The sequence below is a fragment of the Schistocerca cancellata genome, chromosome 2, assembly GCF_023864275.1.
Source record: "Schistocerca cancellata isolate TAMUIC-IGC-003103 chromosome 2, iqSchCanc2.1, whole genome shotgun sequence".
NCBI classification, from domain to species: Eukaryota; Metazoa; Arthropoda; class Insecta; order Orthoptera; family Acrididae; genus Schistocerca; species Schistocerca cancellata.
Genome location: NC_064627.1, coordinates 256,576,065 through 256,596,891, shown reverse-complemented (window position 1 = coordinate 256,596,891; position 20,827 = coordinate 256,576,065). Strand labels below are relative to the sequence as shown.

General features: G+C 45.2%; 1 protein-coding gene across 1 annotated transcript in view; it reads left to right on the top strand.

Annotated features, from left to right (window-relative positions):
* Window positions 1–20,827, top strand: part of LOC126153038 (uncharacterized) — a 182,617-nt gene that overhangs the window by 139,196 nt on the left and 22,594 nt on the right. The window contains exons 7-9 of the mRNA XM_049916043.1: window positions 2,810–2,992; window positions 12,756–12,929; window positions 18,351–18,497. Of these exons, the coding sequence (XP_049772000.1) occupies window positions 2,810–2,992; window positions 12,756–12,929; window positions 18,351–18,497 (504 nt within the window). The remainder of the gene's footprint in view (window positions 1–2,809; window positions 2,993–12,755; window positions 12,930–18,350; window positions 18,498–20,827) is intronic.

Genomic DNA, 20,827 nt, shown 5'->3' with positions numbered 1-20,827 from the left:
CGAAGGAACTTCTGTAACTGTATCTGCCCTGAAGGATAATCTTAATTCGATTGCACGCATTTCTTACACATTCACTACTAGCCATTAAAATTGCTACACCAAGAAGAATTGCAGATGATAAACGGGTATTCATTGGACAAATATATTATACTAGAACTGACATATGATTACATTTTCACGCAATGTGGGTTCATAGATCCTGAGAAATCAGTACCCAGAACTACCAACTCTGGCCGTAATAACGGCCTTGATACGCCTGGACATTGAGTCAAACAGAGCTTGGATGGCGTGTACGGGTACAGCTTCCCATGCAGCTTCAACACTATACCAGAGTGGCCGAACGGTTCTAGGCGCTTCAGTCTGGAACCGCGTGAACGCTACGGTCGAAGGTTCGAATCCTGCCTCGGGCATGGGTGTGTGTGATGTCCTTAGGTGTCCGCCCCCGGTAGCTGAGTGGTCAGCGCTACAGGCTGTAAACCCTAAGGGCTCGGGTTCGATTCCCGGCTGGGTCGGAGATTTTCTCCGCTCATGGACTGGGTGTTTTGTTGTCCTAATCATTATCATTTCACCCCATCAACATGCCAGTCGCCAAAGTGGCGTCAGATCGAAAGATTTGCACCAGGCGAGCGGTCTACCCGATGGGACGCCCTCGTCACATTTATTTATGTCCTTAGGTTAGTTAGGTTTAAGTAGTTCTAAGTTCTAGAGGACTGATGACCTCAGCAATTAAGGCCCATAGTGTTCAGTGCCATTTGAACCATTTTTTTTCAACACGATACCACAGTTCATCAAGAGTCGTTACTGGCGTATTGTGACTAGCCAGTTGCTCGAGCACTATTGACCAGACGTTTTCAGATCTCCAGATCTCCAGATCTGGAGAATGTGGTGGCCAGGGCAGCAGTCGAACATTTTCTGTATCCAGAAAGGCCCGTATAGGACCTGCAACATGCGGTCGTTCATTATCCTGTTGAAATGTAGGGATTCGCAGGGATCGAATGAAGTGTAGAGCCACGGGTCGTAACACATCTGAAATGTAACGTCCACTGTTCAAAGTGCTGTCCATGCGAACAACAGGTGACCGAGACGTGTAACCAATGGCACCCCAATACCATCACGCTGGGTGATACGCCAGTATGGCTATAACGAATACACACTTCCAATGTGCGTTCACCGCGATGTCGCCACATACGAATGCGACCATCATGATGCTGTAAACAGAACCTGGATTCATCCGAAAAAATGACGTTTCGCTATTCGTGCACCCAGGTTCGTCGTTGAGTACACCATCGCAGACGCTCCTGTATGTGATGCAGCGTCAAGGGTAACCGCAGCCATGGTCTCCGAGCTGATATTCCATGCTGCTGCAAACGTGGTCGAACTGTTCGTGCAGATGGTTGTTGTCTTGCAAACGTCCCCATCTGTTGACTCAGGGATCGAGACGTGGCTGCACGATCCGTTACAACATGCGGATAATATGCCTGTCAACTCAATTGCTAGTGATACGAGGCCGTTGGGATCCAGCACGGCGTTCCGTATTAACCTCCTAAACCCACCGATTCCATATTCTGCTAACAGTCATTGGATCTCGACCAACGCGAGCAGTAATGTCGCGATACGATAAACTGCAATAATGATAGGATACAATCCGACCTTTATCCAAGTCGGAAACGTGATGGTACGCATTTCTCCTCCTTATACGAGGCATCACAACAACGTTTCACCAGGCAACGCCGGTCAACTGCGTTTGTGTATGAGAAATCGGTTGGAAACTTTCCTCATGTCAGCACGTTGTAGGTGTCGCCACCGGTGCCAACGTTGTGTGAATGCTCTGAAAAGCTAATCATTTGCATATCACAGCATTTTCTTCCTGTCGGTTAAATTTCGAGTCTGTAGCACTTTATCTTCGTGGTGTAGCAATTTTAATGGCCAGTAGTGTACATTCATGTTCCAAGCACGACTCACAACCCGACCTCACAGCGTCCCTAAGCCAGTACTCTTCCTTCTAGCTTTCAGACTTCACAGAAATTCTTCTGCTTCCCTTGACTCACTAACTTTCCTGGAAGCCAGGGGATTGTTTCGATTATGTTTTGGAGGTAGGAGATGGCGTACTGGTGAAATTGTCAGTGAGGAGGGAGGAGGGGGGGGGGGGCGGGGGAGGAGAGGCTCCTGAGCTGTGCTTCAATAGCTCAGAAGATAGAGAATTTACGATATTGCAGTGCCAGTGTTATTCTGATTATGACGCAAAGTTCCATTGCATGTCCAAAGGATAACATAGACCCTGCAGTATTGTATTTATCTGCCGATACCGCGCAAGCGACTTTCAAGTACAGCGTCTGGCATGTACAGAAATATACAAAATGGATGTACGGGTACAGGTCGTAGACGCGTGATTGAGGACGTATGGAGGTTTTGGTTTGGTCGTGAACGTTGCACGAATAGCCAGATGGTAAGGCGGCCGCTCGCGATAAACGGGAAATCCGGGTTCAAGTCCCGATCGGGCACAAAGTTTCGTTGTCGTCATTCCATTCTACAGCTCATTGTTGTGCTTATTCGCAGTTGCGAATTCATTTGGTGGGTAGAGAATTTGCCTGTGAAAGACAGAAGTCCTGAGTTCATGTTCCGCTTAGCCACGCGCTTTTACCTTGTCAGGAAGTTTCAAATCAGCGACACTCTCAGACAAAAGCTGCTAATAAAAAGGCGTATTCATAACAGACCTAGATAATGCATTCTTCACAAAAAGCCGTACACAGAAGGTACTAGGTATTATAAGGCATCCCATATTTACTCACTCATTGCCTTGAAATTTCAGATAAGTCAGTCACTGAAAGGATTTGAGATGTACGCGGCTACGATACCTCTAACCGGCACGGCGAGGGCCAACAGGCTCCTGACGACGAAGGGCAACCGCGCAACCCTTCTGGTCGCTGAAAAGGTCCAGGGAGCGGTGGTGTCAGCAGACGGCGCTGAGGTGGTGGCGCTCGACGCTCAAAAGGTACGGTGGAGCACACATATCATTAAACTGTACGTCTTGGTTATTTCTTCAGTTCTTTATTATGATGTACATTGTAAGTCTCACGGGAACTGCATAACATTTCGTTTCGTTCTCGCATAAAGCTGAAAGAAAGTATAACGGACCTAAAGTAAAACAATTGTAGCTGGTTTTGTTGTGTACCTCTGTAGGAATGCCCCAGGGCTCCGTCCTCTCCTATCCTTTATTTCCTCTGTACTGCCGATATGCTCCTTCGCCAGTTCGCCTCCTTCAGTATGCTGATGATATAGCTTTACTCGTCCTCTGTCCTATACGCAAGAAATCCCAATGAGCTCTCCACAACCACTTCAGTCAGATAACCTAACCAACGGCTCCTGAAGATCAACTCTTCCAAAACCCCGGCAATAGATATAGAACGAACCACCTGCATCTTGTGGCTCCATGACTTTTACCTTACTATTTACGATCGTCCTGTACAGTTAACTAATACATTAAAATATCTTGAATTAATCATCGACGCAAATAACGTGAAAACCTCATCTACTGACCATCCAACAGTAAGCACAAGATAAACTGAATTTACTAATAAGCCGGACTTGGCGGTTGCACCCCTCCACTGCCCTCCACACCTACAAAACCTTGATCCGACACATCCCTTCCTATGCAAATTTTGCATGGATATCTGCACCACCAAAGTTCTATAAGTACTTCAATACCATGCTCTCCACCTTGCATCACGCGCCAAGTTTATATAAGTATCTTCTGTCCTTGAACACCATGCACTCCATCTTGCTTTCTGCATCCGTTCATTTTTCCTGACACCAATCCTATGGCAACTCATCACATTCCCAGCTCTCCTCAATCACATTCAAACAATTCACACCACCCAAGGTTCAAAATGGTTCAAATGGCTCTAAGCACTATGGGGCTTAACTTCTGAGGTCATCAGTCCCCTAGAACTTAGAACTACTTAAACCTAACTAACCTAAGGACATCACACACATCCATTCCCGAGGCAGGATTCGAACCTGCGACTGTAGCGGTCGGTCGCGTGGTTCCAGACTGTAGCGCCTAGAACCGCTCGGCCACTCAGGCCGGCACACCACCCAAGAACTTGACTCCTATTTTCCTATAGTTTGCCCTCTAATTTCCAATCCTAGTATGTTGTTACACCTCTAGTGACACATTCCACCAAGCCTACACTTGCAAACCCTCCACAGCCTCTCCCAAAGAAATTTCAACACTCTCCACCTCCCAGACCATGAATTCCCTCAAGTCATTTACCCATGCTACCAATCTTCAATCCACCCTACCATTCCACGTCATCAGAGCTCCCTTTCAGTCTCTATATTTCCATACACCTTTTCCGCTCCCGCTCTTCAACCCCTGCTCCTTTTTTATTGATACCTCCACCGCCGGCCGCTGTGGTCGAGCGGCTCTAGGCGCTTCAGTCCGGAACCACGCGGTTGCTACGGTCGTAGGTTTGAATCCGGCCTCGGGCATGGATGTGTGTGATGCCCTTAGGTTAGTTAGGTTTACCTAGTTCTTAGCCTAGGGGACTGATGACATCAGATGTTAAGCCCCATAGTGCTTAGAGCCATTTGAATCTTTCTTTTTCATTTTTTGGAAACCTACACCCGCTCCTCTCTTCTTTCCTGCCAACAGCCACTCCTATTCCATCGATACCACGCACCATTACTCCATCTTTACGGTACCATTCCAAGACCCTCCCACCCTCCTCAGCAACCAACCATCAACCTTTCCCCCTTCAACATGGGACTACCTATCCCAGGGCAGGTCCTCCCATTCTTACTGAAAGTGAGGTGTGTTTTTTTTTCAGATAAGAGTTTTTTAATTTCTGTTTTAAATGTACTTTTATTTTTTCTCGTTTTACCGCTTGCTGTTACTGTTTTAAATAATACATTAATAAAACGACAGTATTTACTTTTATAAGTACAGCCCTAACTTTCATACTTCAATTTTTTTAACTACCTCTAAATACCTCAACTTTATCTTAGTATTTTTTCATCTCAGTTAATGGTTGTCAACTGGCCAAAGAGCGGATTGAATCCCCGCCTACACCCACCAGTTTGGAATGAAAGAACTGAGTGTGCATGTAATCTGTCTACAATCGTGATTTACATTTTCCGTGGGTAACGGTACGGTGCAGTGACCGCTACTGAGGGATACTGAAGCTGTTATTCTGCTTTGTCAGCATGGGATTCCGCCTTGCATGGGCGTTGTAGGTTAGAAGGTTCGACGAGGAATAATGGAGTCCATCAGAGGAGTGAGGTTCGTTGGTTGGTTTGTAGATTAATGGGACTGAACTGCAAGGTTATCAATCCCTTTTTCTTAGTCACACAGGTCTCGGATTAACACCATAATCCAAAAGAATCCTATTGGTTGAAATCCGGAAAAGGAACAAAATGCGATAAACTGATGTAGAAACCAAAACTGAAAACATTAACTGTAGGATAAATGCTGTAGAAGGCGTTACAACGATATAGCAGACGTCCTGGGCTGGATGATCGCTAGAATAAAAAAGGATGAACCAGCCACTCTGTAACACACCAAAATCTCCAGCCTGAATACAAAATGCAAGAGAAACACAGGAAAGACGAACACCAAGTCGAACAGACAGCACCAGTAGGAGCGAGGAAGAATTAAAATGCAGGTAGGGTGAGGGCCTGAAAGATTATGACGTGGTACCCACCCTTAAACAAAATGATAAAAACCCACGTCGCATGTCAAGAATAGAGAGAAACAGGCGAAAATGGCCACAGGATGAACTGAGTCTTTTGGGACTAGTGATAGATCCATCTGAATCTGTGGTCGAGGTATAGACCATGAAGGTTTATGTGAGTGGACTTGTAGGAGAGGTGGTAGAGGGAAAGACTCGAGCTCAGTGATAAGGGGCTGGACACTGACTGCAGTTGTAATTCCCGATCTGAACCACCATTGTAGGAGATGGATTGCCATGCTAGGGGAAAGGAGAGAGTGAGGATGTTCAGGCGAGCTGTGAATGTTAGCCATGTAATTGGCAACCAACTGTTGTCGCATGATCTGCCATGGAGGAACCTCAGCTTTTATGAGTAGACCGCTCACAAGGCTGGTTCGGAAAGTACCCGTCGCAATTCCAACTTTGGAGTGGTGTGTAGGGTCCAGCATCTGCAATACTGAGGGCGATGCTGAACCATACGCCAGGTTCCCGATGACAAGGCCTTTGTACACCTGAAACAGTGTAGGGTGATATGCACCCCAGTCGGTGCGGCTCAGACAACGAAGACTGTTAAGATGCTGCCAACACTTCCGCTTAAGCTCACGAAGATGGGGAAGCCGAGTTAAGTGGGCGTCGAAAACCAGTCCTAAATAGGATAAGAGCCCACTAGATTAAGAAGATGGTCATACGATAAAATTGTGGGTGAGGGTGAATTGTACGACGGCGGCAGAAGTTCATGACACAAGTCTTGGTGGCTTAAAATTGAAAGCCATGGGTGAAACCACATCCACATGACTCGGCCTATTGTATGGCTCCCTGTAGTCGACATTCAGCCACACTAATAGTATAAGGGTGAAAGGAAACGCAAAAGTCGTCAGCAGGTAAGAAGGGTGACACAAAGGCCCCGCAGTTGCTGTGAGAGCATTATTGGCAACTAAAAAGAGAGGGATGCTCAGTACAGAGCCCTGTGGGATCCCTTTGTCTTAGGTGTGGTGGGAACTGTGTGAAGCACTGACTCGAATTCTGAAGATGCAGAGCACCAAAAAGTTCTCTACAAGGGAGTGCGCCGCGCAGACCCCCTCGTGTTATGTACTGAGAATTTGGTATCGTCAAGTGGTATCATATGCTTTCATAAGGTCAAGAAAGACGGCATATGGGTGACGGCGGCGGGGAAGGGCCGTTCAGCTTCAGACTCCAGGTATAACAAGTTGTCAGTGGTGGAGCGACTTTGGCGAAAACAGCCCTGGGGCCGAGCCAAAATGGCTCCGAGACTCAAGGAGCCAACGCACCATGCGTTCAACCAGCTTACACATAACGTCCTGAGATTAATAGAAGGATAGCTATACTAATTTAACGAGGCCTTACTAAATTTTAGCACTGGAAAGATTATACTTTCTCGCCATTGCGATGGGAATTCGTCGTCGCTCTAGACACGGTTGAAGATGACAAGGATGTGGCGCTGGTGATACGTTGATAGATGGTTAATCATTTGAGGATGGATGCATTCTGGCCCAGGGATTTTTTCGCGACAATGTGCAAGGGCACTGAGAAATTCACACTCACTGAACGGGGCATTGAATGGCTCAAGATGGCGTGTAGTAAAAGATAAGCGGTTTCGTTCCACCCGCTGTTTTACGGTACGAGAGGCGAGGTGGTAACTGACACAGACGTTCAAGCATAATGCTCAGCAAAATGCTCTTTGATTTCTTCTGGGTCTGTTTAGACAGCTCCATTCGTGGAAATCCCAGGTATACCTGCAGGAGTGTGATACCTGTAGAGGCGCCTGAGCCCAGTCCAAACCTGGGAAGGAGAGGTTGAAGTTCCAATGGTGGCGACATACTGTTCCCAGCACTCCTCCTGCTTCCGTCTTCTGATTATCTATGGACCCAGGCACAGAGCCATTTGAGGGAAATGAGATGCTCCATTGATGGGTACCACTTATGACGTTGGAGGGCCCGCTAACGATCTCTAATCGTAGTCTGTCTTCCACCTCTGGCAACCTGAGGAACAAGCGATTGCCGATTCAGCTGCAGAAACCACGACATCGATGGTGCCATGAGATGGAGATCCAACAGTGGTGGTAGAGCTGAAAGCATCCCACTCAGCCTTGGTAAGAGATGTCTGGGCAAGCGTCTAGGTGAGTGGCGTTGCAGGAGGAATAAGAAAGTAGCCACTGCCACACAAGTCACCACGAACTCTCCAGTATGAAGATGGTAGAAGGCCAGAATTGCAAACTGAGAGATCTGTGACTGAGTAAGTGCCATGTGCCACACTGAAATGATTAGGGGCACTTGTAATTAGGAGGCAAAGGTTGAATTGAGCTAGTAGATTCTCGATATTTTTACGACAGCTAGTAATCTTGGCTCACCCCTACAAAGGGTTAAGTACACTGAAATCACCCAAAAATAGGAAAGGTGAAGGGGGAAGTTGAGAAATTAGTGCAGCCAATACATTTAGTGGTACTTCAACATCTGGAGGAAGCTACATGTTGCACGTGACACCCTGTTACAAACATTACGATTTTCGTAACATCCCAGGTAGCCACGAAAGGTGAGGGTCTGGGTTTCCAGAAGGGCAACGCAGAAAGCAGGAGTAGCTGAGAAGTTATCGTAGCTCAGTCAGGCAGGGGGAAAATACTATGCAATTCCACTACAGGATGACACTTCCTGTAATCTGGGAAGGTATGAAGGGACCAAGGAAGCAGTTTACACCTCAGGGTCATCTCCAGCTTCTGGTTGAGTACCTGTATCTATTATCATCGCTGCTGAGGCGTCGGCGAGGTCTAGGTGCTTGGAGGACGCTAAAATCTCCACCTCGTCCTCTGACGCGAATCTGGTAGGGACTGTTAGTGTGGGATCCACTGGAGTTTCTTGTTTCTTATCAGATTTCATCTTCATCTGTTCGCCTCTCACTCCCCTTTAGGGGTTTCTAAGAGGGCTTCTCTGACAGGTGAAGAGTGTGAAGCTCTTTGACCAGCAGCATCCCTCGTAGTGACTCATCGCCGACGGAAAAGGCAACAAGCATGAAAGGCTGCGGACGATCCACGCTAATGTTTACGTAGTCCAAGGCCGTCGTGCCGCCCTCGATTACTAACACAGGTCCCATGGAGACCGTAGTGCACGTCCCCCACAACATAATACTGCCCCACCAGCTGAGCCCGTGGCGATGTGCGTGTATCGATCCGGTGTTCTCCTGGACGACGGCATCTCCAGGCAGGACCATCGACCTGGTGTAACAAGAAACGTTATTCATTTGACCATGCAACACATTTCTATTTATATACAGTCGATTATCGCGCGCTTCCTGCTATCGTAATTGATGATGTCGAGTGTACGTAGGAAAACATCGGGGTCGATTTCAGTAGAGCCACATGCTCAGCAACGTTTGCTAAACAGTGTGCCCTGAACCACTTGTGCCTGCATCATATCTGTGATGAGGTGTGGACATCCAACACCCTATTGCCTAGACGTAATTTCAGCATCATTAAACTACTTTTCATAGGTAAAAACGACAGTAAAATACAAATGGCAGTCCAGCTCCTCCGTTTCCTGGATGCTCCTTCCTAACAATCTGCACTTTGTCAAAAACGCTTATTTCAGTGAATTTCTTATTTTTTTGGTCCATAGAACGATTCCCTATTCGTCTAACCTCCACTTGTGTATTTTCATTACCGCGTCACGTACCTGCTACACCACCGGGCAGTGTTGAGTCTCAGAGGGTATTGGGACTCGAGTGTATATGACTGTCAGTCGCACGTGATGCCATCGATGGTGTTGGTTGTGGACGACGTAAAGTTAGGTGCACTCTTATTTAACCTCTACAGGCACATATAAGACAAACATTTTCTCTTTTACTGATGTAACCCTCTACACGTTACTGTCATTAGAAGTACTAAATATACTGGTCAGAGCTACGCATAAATAAGCTATCATTAAGTAATTGCAGCTTTTATCTGTGTAATTATTCGATTACAGGCAGTAGTATAATTCTTCGAGCCTGATGTCCCCTCTGTAATGGTCCAAGGCCTGCCATGTCCTCAGAGCGACGTCCTCATTCAAACACGAAAGCAAGCATTCATGACGTAAAAGCAAATAGTTGGAAGTTTCAACTGCAAAAGGTGTTATGAATGTAGAACAACCACAACACAAATATCTGAAAATTAAAAGTTTTGTAGAACAAGTTGCAAAAATCTGCCTACCGTGCAACAAGCCCTTGAACTGATAGGGTTCTATCTCGAGTGAAGGATGATTACGACTTAATACTCCATTGACGAAGATGTGATTAGGGCTAAAGCACAAGCTCTGATTGAGCAAAATGAGGAATGGATTCTTCGATACCGTCCAGAGATCGCGGTACCATATCAAAGTCGGCAACGTGAATCGATACTACAGACATTACCGTGGGCTCGCTGCAAACCGCAGCGACATGTGGGAGGCGATACAGAAGACCGCACCTTATAACAATATGTTTACTTTTGTGCTGATTGAAGCGATTTCATAAATTTACTGTAGCTCCATTCATTGACATATGGTCACGACACACTACAGATACGTAGAAAAACTCATAAAGTTTTGTTCGGCTGAAGCCGCACTTCAGGTTTCTGCCGCCAGAGTGCTCGAGAGCGCAGTGAGACAAAATGGCGACAAGAGCCGAGAAAGCGTATGTAGTGCTTGAAATGCACTCACATCAGTCAGTCATAACAGTGCAACGACACTTCAGGACGAAGTTCAACAAAGATCCACCAACTGCTAACTCCATTCGGCGATGGTACGCGCAGTTTAAAGCTTCTGGATGCCTCTGTAAGTGGAAATCAACGGGTCGGCCTGCAGTGAGCGAAGAAACGCTTGAACGCGTGCGGGCAAGTTTCACGTGTAGCCCGCGGAAGTCGACGAATATAGCAAGCAGGGAGCTAAACGTACCACAGCCGACGGTTTGGAAAATCTTACGGAAAAGGCTAAGGCAGAAGCCTTACCGTTTACAATTGCTACAAGCCCTGACACCCGATGACAAAGTCAAACGCTTTGAATTTTCGGCGCGGTTGCAACAGCTCATGGAAGAGGATGCGTTCTTAATGGTGAAGTGAACAGACACAATGTGCGAATCTGGGCGGTAGAGAATCCTCACACATTCGTGCAGCAAATTCGCAATTCACCAAAAGTTAACGTGTTTTGTGCAATCTCACGGTTTAAAGTTTACGGCCCCTTTTTCTTCTGCGAAAAAAACGTTACAGGACACGTGTATCTGGACATGCTGGAACATTGGCTCATGCCACAACTTGAGGCCGACAGCGCCGATTTCATCTTTCAACAGGATGGTGCTCCAGCGCACTTCCATCATGATGTTCGGCATTTCCTGAACAGGAGGTTGGAAAACCGATGGATCGGTCGTGGTGGAGATCATGATCAGAAATTCATGTCATGGCCTCCACGCTCTCCCGACTTAACCCCATGCGATTTCTTTCTGTGGGGTTATGTGAAAGATTCAGTGTTTAAACCTCCTCTACCAAGAAACGTGCCAGAACTGCGAGCTCGCATCAACGATGCTTTCGAACTCATTGATGGGGACATGCTGCGCCGAGTGTGGGAGGAACTTGATTATCGGCTTGATGATGCCGAATCACTAAAGGGGCACATATCGAACATTTGTGAATGCCTAAAAAAACTTTTTGAGTTTTTGTATGTGTGTGAAAAACATTGTGAAAATATCTCAAATAATAAAGTTATTGTAGAGCTGTAAAATCGCTTCAATCATTTGTAATAACCCTATATATATATATATATATATATATATATATATATATATAGACATAACTAGTTATTGTAGTTATGTCTGTTATGTACCTTTATGGGTCAGGAATTTTACGACGACTGTGTGCGGCTGTATCTTGTTGAATCGGCTGACTATTGAAAATATAATTGTTTTTGGATATCTCAACATGAATTTCCTAAGGGACCGAAGTTTATCATGCATTTACCAGTAGAATAAGGTCAGGAGAAAGTATTTCGCCGTATGCAACTTCCGTTCGATTTCGACGAAACAGTTCGTGAAATGCTCTGAAGCTCCAGATACATGTCGCACAATGTAGCTTTTCACATAAATCTACTGCTATGCAGTATGGCCCTTTCACATTACACTAAAATAATATTTTTAAACAATAATAATATAGTGGCAAGACATACATGTCCGACACAAATTACAAGAGACAGAAGAGTGAGTAACTTCTCATCCAGAATATCTCGTACGTCAAAATAATGTGTAAAAGTGTTCTTCTTTTGTCCGCCTTTCGAGCAGCGGCTTTCAAAGTCAATAGCCTACTGCATCTCTGACGGCGCTTCCACAATAAACACGTCACGTCACAGGACGTTCGTTTTTTACATTCTCGCAACGTTATTTACAAATTGTAGCTGTTGCCGTGCGACTGCTCGGTTAGTGAATGATTTAAAATGGTAGGGCAATCACATAATGTTACAACCTCCCACTCAGCAACAGCAGTTCCCTCGCTCTGAGGTCAACATAGTGCTGAGCATGCAACAGCTCCCCCAGTTCGAAACCTCAGCTACAGCAGTCACCACATCGCCCCACACCAACGAGTAATTAGAGTTTGAGATGAACTTGTAGTGTTGTTGATGTTGAACTTTGTGCTACAAGAGATCAATTGTTAATAAGTACATCAAGAGATGCTTTGCTAGTCAGGACAGTTTTAAATTATCCAGTCCTTCTGTGGCAAAAAATTGTGTCCATATAAATTTTTTATTAATTTATGTAAAAAAAAAGAGCTAATATTTCATGTGTTCCGGTGTGATGAGTCTTCTAACTACGCAATCAAAGAAGCCACAGTTTCGCCTGATCATAACAGGCCGACACTTCCTAAGGCAGTTTAGGGAAATAACAGGAAACCTTCACCGGGGTGGTCGGTGGGGGAATAGAGCTGTCTCCTGCCAAATAACACTGCGCCATCATACTCGATTGTCGCATCGCAGCAGTGGTGGGAAAGTACACTGTAGCTAACTTTGTAAGACAGGACACATTTGCCTTTGGTATCCTCAGGACGGGAGCTCTGCTACCTCGCTGACCTCTCGCAGTGACGTGTCCGCTGCAGTGCTGTCGGCGGCGGCGGCGAAGGCTGCGCGGCTGGCCTTCACGTACTTTCGCCGGGCGGGCGTCGGCGTAGCCTTCCAGCAACTCGGCTACGTCCTCAACAGTGACGTCATCAGTGTTCAGGTAGACCACAGGTGCTTACAGCGTTTATAAATTATACCGGGCAATGCCACAACTTACTGATATCAGTGCCTCTTAAGTGCACGAAGTAGTATCAAAGAGGACTCGGATGCGTTCGCGAGTTTTTTTCATCGACGAGATTTGTAGAAAAAATTACAAGAAATGTCAACAGTGGTTGGTGGAAAGCTGTGACAAGTAATAGACATACTGACTATACCCCATGTGTAGTTAACTTGCAGGCTAGGCAAGCGATGGAATCGGTCGTTGAATGTAGAATTTTACTTGCCATACTGCTACGGATAGTCACCTGCGACAATAAATCACATGTAAACGCCCAAAGGAGAGCCAATAACTCGAGATCCAAAACCTCTCTCAGTGTCATACCATTCATTGTCTTGATTATATGGAAGTTGTTTCCAACGCCTCCCAAAGCCATCAGATCAGGTGTTTTTCCCTCTGCAGTACTCACCCGACAGGCTGCTCTTACTACAGTGATATTAAATATTTCCATGACTGTGGCATGTCTACTACGGGTACCTAGGAATATTTAACGTTCCGCTTTAGGGACCAGTAGAGGGTATACACTCGTACCTGCTGTTGAGATTCGAATTATAATCAGATATGGATCTTGAAAAATGCCCTCAATAAATACGCTCTTGTAAATAAAGTTTTAGACTCGTGAAATCATCATACAATGAAGAGCCAAAAAAACTGGTACACCTGCCTAATACCGTGTAGGGCCCCAATGAGCAAGTAGAAGCGCTGCAACACGACTTGTCATGGACTCGACTAATGCCTGAAGTAGTGCTAGAGAGAACTGAAACCATGAAACCTGCAGGGCAGTCCATAATTCCGTAAGAGTGCGAGGGGGTGTAGATCCCATCTGAACAGCACGTTGCAAGGCATCCCAAATATACTCAATAATGTTCGTGTCTGGGGAGTTTAGTGGCCAGCGGAAGAGTTTAAACTCAGAAGAGTGGTCCTAGAACAACTCTGTAGCAATTCTGTCACTTTGTCCTGCTGGAATCGCCCAAGTCCGTCAGAATGCACAATGGACTTGAATGGATGCAGGTGATCAAACAAGATGCTTACATAAGTGTCACCTGTCAGTGTCGTATCTAGGCGTATCAAGGGGCCCATATCACTCCAATTTCACACGCCCCACACCATTACAGAGCCTCCATCAGCTTCAACAGTCCCAGGTTGACATGAAGGGCCCTTGTATTCATGAGGTTGTCTCCATAGCCGTACACGTTCATCCACTAGATACAATTTGAAACGAGATTCGTCCGACCAGGCAACGTGTTTCCAGTCTTCAACAGTCCAATGTCGGTGTTAATGGGCCCAGGCGAGGCAAGCAGTCATCAAGGGTACACGAGTGGACCTTCGGCTCCGAAAGCCGATATCGATGATGTTTCGTTGAATCACTAGTGATTCTCCAACAGAAGGAGGTTCCTACTCAGTGGTCTGAAGATCACCACAGTAGTGGTCAAAACCGGTCACCTTGATAAATAAATCATGTTCAAGACTGTTTTTAATAGTAAATATTTGTAAGACACTGATCACTGCCTCTCCCATAATGTATTCAAACTTATTGTCGTGTATCCGCAGCGCCGTATTCTGCCTGTTTACATATCTCTCTATTTGAATGCGCATGCCTGTACCAGTTTCTTTGGTGCTTCAGTGTATAACACTAACTATAGCTATGAAAGTAATTGAAAAAATTGAAGAAACTGAAAGAATAGTGATCATGATTGAGAATTTCAGTCAATTCTATAAGAGCACCTGCTTGTAGTAATTTCATTAACTGTTCTGAGGGATGTGTAGGTAACCCACTTTGCAGACAGGTTACCTGCTATGAGCATGCGGGACTCAGTCTGTTAACCTATTTAGAACTCTGAAATCCAATAACACACAGCAATCACGTCACACACAAGGCGACGTAGCGCCAGCTATCTGCGCACCTCCAGATGATGACTCACCTTCTGGCCTGAAAAGCGTGCAAAGAAATAGCCGAAGCATACTGCTGATACTGGTGTTTATGAAAGCAGTAGTTCACAAAGACTGGCCTCCAATCTGTAGGTTGTTGTTGTTGTGGTCTTCAGTCCAGAGACTAGTTTGATGCAGCTCTCCATGCTACTCTATCCTGTGCAAGCTTCTTCATCTACCAGTACCTACTGCAACCTACATACTTCTGAATCTGTTTAGTGTACTCATCCCATGGTCTCCCTCTACGACTTTTACCCTCCACGCTGCCCTCCAGTACTAAATTGGTGATCCCTTGATGCCTCAGAATATACCCTACCAACCTATCTCTTCTTCTAGTCAATTTGTGCCATAAATTTCTCTTCTCTCCAATTCTGTTCAATACCTCCTTATTAGTTATGTGATCTACCCATCTAATCTTCAGCATTCTTCTGTAGCATCACATTTCGAAAGCTTCTATTCTCTTCTTGTCTAAACTATTTATTGTCCATGATTCACTTCCATACATGACTAAACTCCACATAAATACTTTCAGAAACGATTTCCTGACACTTAAATCTATACTCGATGTTAACAAATTTCTCTTCTTCAGAAACGCTTTCCTTGCCATTGCCAGCCTACATTTTATATCCTCTCTACTTCGACCATCATCAGTTATTTTGCTCCCCAAATAGCAAAACTCCTTTACTACTTTAACTGTCTCATTTCCTAATCTAATTCCGGTAGCATTGCCCGATTTAATTTGACTACATTCCATTATCCTCGTTTTGCTTTTGTTGATGTTCATCTTATATCCTCCTTTCAAGACATTGTACATTCCTTTCAACTGCTCTTCCAGGTCCTTTGCTGTCTCTGACAGAATTACAATGTCATCGGCGAACCTCATAGTTTTTATATCTTCTCCATGGATTTTAATACCTACTCCGTACACTGCAAAGTCCATATACCATCGTGAGAAAAGAGAATCTTCAAATAGTGGTAAGGGATTACGAATAATCCTCATACACTCTGATTCAAATGATTATTAAATTCTTCATGTTGTGGCCGTATTGCCCGTAGTTGTTTTACAATTTCTGAAGGTATCTTTTTCCCTCAGCAAGTGATTGTCATTTCATCTAAAGCAAAGTCAATGCTGTAGTAAAGCATACAATCGTCGTTGTGTGAGGCACGTAGTGTTATAGACCACCACAAAAGAAAGAATTAAATAACAATCATGTACCTCAAAAACAACTGCAAACAATTTACTAGACGAGAGTGTGATGAATGGCACTAGTATTCGGTTGGAATAATGTAAACCGATTCTGTATCATCTCTCGGGAACTTACCATCTCACTGGACAGCGAACGTAAAGTCTGAACATGAATAAATACACATTATAGGTCTGGAAACGCTGTAAATAATGTTACGCAAGCTGCGCGATTCTAGCCAGAACCTCGCCAAACATTTGTACCACATATTTCGAGAATGGCCAACATAAAGAAACTTCAGTGCTACTTACGTGGTGCATTCAACTTCTAAGGCCTCCGATTTTTTTTCTAATTAACTACTCACCCGAAATCGATGAAACTGGCGTTACTTCTCGACGTAATCGCCCTGCAGACGTACACATTTTTCACAACGCTGACGCCATGATTTCACGGCAGCGGCGAAGGCTTCTTTAGGAGTCTGTTTTGACCACTGGAAAATCGCTGAGGCAATAGCAGCATGGCTGGTGAATGTGCGGCCACGGAGAGTGTCTTTCATTGTTGGAAAAAGCCAAAAGTCACTAGGAGCCAGATCAGGTGAGTAGGGAGCATGAGGAATCACTTCAAAGTTGTTATCACGAAGAAACTGTTGCGTAACGTTAGCTCGACGTGCGGGTGCGTTGTCTTGGTGAAACAGCACACGCGCTGCCCTTCCCGGACGTTTTTGTTGCAGTGCAGGAAGGAATTTGTTCTTCAAAACATTTTCGTAGGATGCACCTATTACCGTAGTGCCCTTTGGAACGCAATGGGTAAGGATTACGCCCTCGCTGTCCCAGAACATGGACACCATCATTTTTTCAGCACTGGCAGTTACCCGAAATTTTTTTGGTGGCGGTGAATTAGTGTGCTTCCATTGAGCTGACTGGCGCTTTGTTTCTGGATTGAAAAATGGCATCCACGTCTCATCCATTGTCACAACCGACGAAAAGAAAGTCCCATTCATACTGTCGTTGCGCGTCAACATTGCTCGGCAACATGCCACACGGGCAGCCGTGTGGTTGTCTGTCAGCATTCGTGGCACCCACCTGGATGACACTTTTCGTATTTTCAGGTCGTCATGCAGGATTGTGTGCACAGAACCCACAGAAATGCCAACTCTGGAGGCGATCTGTTCAACAGTCATTCGGCGATCCCCCAAAACAATTCTCTCCACTTTCTCGATCATGTCGTCAGACCAGCTTGTGCGAGCCCGAGGTTGTTTTGGTTTGTTGTCACACGATGTTCTGCCTTCATTAAACTGTCGCACCCACGAACGCACTTTCGACACATCCATAACTCCATCACCACATGTGTCCTTCAACTGTCGATGAATTTCAATTGGTTTCACACCACGCCAATTCAGAAAACGAATGATTGCACGCTGTCCAAGTAAGGAAAACGTCGCCATTTTAAGTATTTAAAACAGTTCTCATTCTCGCCGCTGGCGGTAAAATTCCATCTGCCGTACGGTGCTGCCATCTCTGGGACGTATTGACAATGAACGCGGCCTCATTTTAAAACAATGCGCATGTTTCTATCTCTTTCCAGTCCGGAGAAAAAAAATCGGAGGCCTTAGAACTTGAATGCACCTCGTAATATACGTATTACTCCACCATGGCAGCACCTCCCCATCTGGAGAGCACCGACAGCTAGCCATGAAAAACACAGACTCGACACGCTTTGTGTCATTCAAACGACCAGTTCCCAGCTAAACTTAAGGTGCCGCTAGCTTCCCATTAGCTAGTCACCCGCTCGCCGAAGTGTTTCACCTGAGATATCTCTTACAAGTTTGTCAAAGACTGTGATGCTTACAGTGATGCCTGGTACAGTTACATCTTATCAGAGTACTGCAATTTAGAATGCACAGAAAAAGAACCGCTGCGAAAGCTATCATTGTGAAGGGCAACGTTCAAGAGGGAAAGTAGTAGGGAGAGACTAAGGACAGAGTACGCAAAACGGATAATATTAGACATTGGGTTATGTAGGGATGAAAAGATCAGCACAAGGTAGGAAAAACGCGGAAGGCATCATGAAACCATTCGAAAGACTGATGAATTAAAAGAAAGCAAACACATCAGTGGAGAGCATACAATTTTTAAGCAAAACAGAGCTCTTGTTGTGCACTGATACTGATGACTTGATATCCAATTAAATTGACATGTATCTTGCATCGCCAGTTAGTGTCTGATGAAGTTACAATATTCGTTGCTTTTAGATTATCAATACCACCACTGACGACGAACGATACGTGGACATTGTGCTGAGGCCGACGCACGGCGGCGTCAGGCGACGGTGCGGGCTTTGGGACCTGGAGAGGAACGTTTGGGACTTCAGCCTGTGCAGTCTGCAGTTCCGAGGCGAGGTAAGCGTCGCTCAATCACGGGGTTTTCCACCTGCTATGCACAATCCAGGCAGCTCCTGAAACTTTTTTGAAAGTAAAATGCATTGATTCCGAAGTCTCATTGAACACAACAATGTCTTACTAGATATCAAGCTATTTGTTTTCTTATTTTATTACTGGTCTCTCTAAATACAGCATCAAATTATAAGATTACCTTTGTTTTGGAGGCACCAGTCTTTCTCACTCATTCACTAACTGAGTAATTCAAAAAAATATAAATTCAGTAGTATGATGATATCTTAATGACCAAATTACATCTAACTCCCACATCCTCCCTCACACAAATACACACAGACGTACATACATACATACACAAACACACACATTCACACACACACACACACGCGCGCGCACACACACACACACACACACACACACGCGCGCGCTCGCGCGCACGCATGAAGAGAGAAACTAACATTGGCTCCGAAGCTTCCTGGCAGATTAAAAATAGACTCGAACTCGGGACCTTTGCCTTTCACGGGCAAGTGCTCTACCAACTGAGCTACCCAAGCACGACTCACGCCCCGTCCTCACAGCTTTACTTCTGCCAGTACCTCGTCTCCTACCTTCCAAACTTTACAGAAGCTCTCCTGCGAACCTTGCAGAACTAGCACTCCTAAAAGGAAGGATATTGTGGAGACATGGCTTTGCCACAGCCTGGGGGATGTTTCCAGAATGAGATTTTCACTCTGCAGCGGAGTGTGCGCTGATATGAAACTTCCTGGCAAATTAAAACTGTGTGCCGGACCGAGACTCGAACTCGGAACCTTTGCCTTTCGCGGGCAAGTGCTCTACCAACTGAGCTACCGAAGCACTACTCACGCGCCGTCCCCACAGCTTTACTTCTGCCAGTATCTCGTCTTCTACCTTCCAAACTTCTGCGAACCTAGCAGAGCACTTGCCCGCGAAAGGCAAAGGTCCCGAGTTCGAGTCTCGGTCAGGCACATAGTTTTAATCTGCCACGAAGTTTCATATCAACGCACACTGCGCTGAAAAGTGAAAATCTCATTCTGGTAACATTGGCTCTAATTTATTGGCAACCTTTCGCAAAACCTCAAACAGCAAATTCACTATCAACAAGTTTACCTTCACTAGTTGACAGTTCTTGTTACATTTATGCATCTTAAGTAGCCAGTATGTATGATGATATAAAAGAAATTATTCAGATAGTGAAGGGAGACGAAAATTTAATAGTCATGGGTGACTGGAATTCGAGTGTAGGAAAAGGGAGAGAAGGAAACGTAGTAGGTGAATATGGATTGGGGGTAAGAAATGAAAGAGGAAGCCGCCTGGTAGAATTTTGCACAGAGCACAACTTAATTATAGCTAACACTTGGTTTAAGAATCATGATAGAAGGTTGTATACATGGAAGAACCCTGGAGATACTAAAAGATATCAGATAGATTATATAATGGTAAGACAGAGATTTAGGAACCAGGTTTTAAATTGTAAGACATTTCCAGGGGCAGATGTGGACTCTGACCACAATCTATTGGTTATGACCTGTAGATTAAAACTGAAGAAACTGCAAAAAGGTGGGAATTTAAGGAGATGGGACCTGGATAAACTGAAAGAACCAGAGGTTGTACAGAGTTTTAGGGAGAGCATAAGGGAACAATTGACAGGAATGGGGGAAAGAAATACAGTAGAAGAAGAATGGGTAGCCTTGAGGGATGAAGTAGTGAAGGCAGCAGAGGATCAAGTAGGTAAAAAGACGAGGGCTAATAGAAATCCTTGGGTAACAGAAGAAATATTGAATTTAATTGATGAAAGGAGAAAATATAAAAATGCAGTTAATGAAGCAGGCAAAAAGGAATACAAACGTCTCAAAAATGAGATCGACAGGAAGTGCAAAATGGCTAAGCAGGGATGGCTAGAGGACAAATGTAAGGATGTAGAGGCTTATCTCACTAGGGGTAAGATAGGTACTGCCTACAGGAAAATTAAAGAGACCTTTGGAGATATGAGAACCACTTGTATGAACATCAAGAGCTCAGATGGAAACCCAGTTCTAAGCAAGGAAGGGAAAGCAGAAAGGTGGAAGGAGTATATAGAGGGTCTATACAAGGGCGATGTACTTGAGGACAATATTATGGAAATGGAAGAGGATGTAGATGAAGATGAAATGGGAGTTACGATGCTGCGTGAAGAGTTTGACAGAGCACTGAAAGACCTGAGTCGAAACAAGGCCCCGGAGTAGACAACATTCCATTGGAATTACTGACGGCCTTGGGAGAGCCAGTCCTGACAAAACTCTACCATCTGGTGAGCAAGATGTATGAAACAGGCG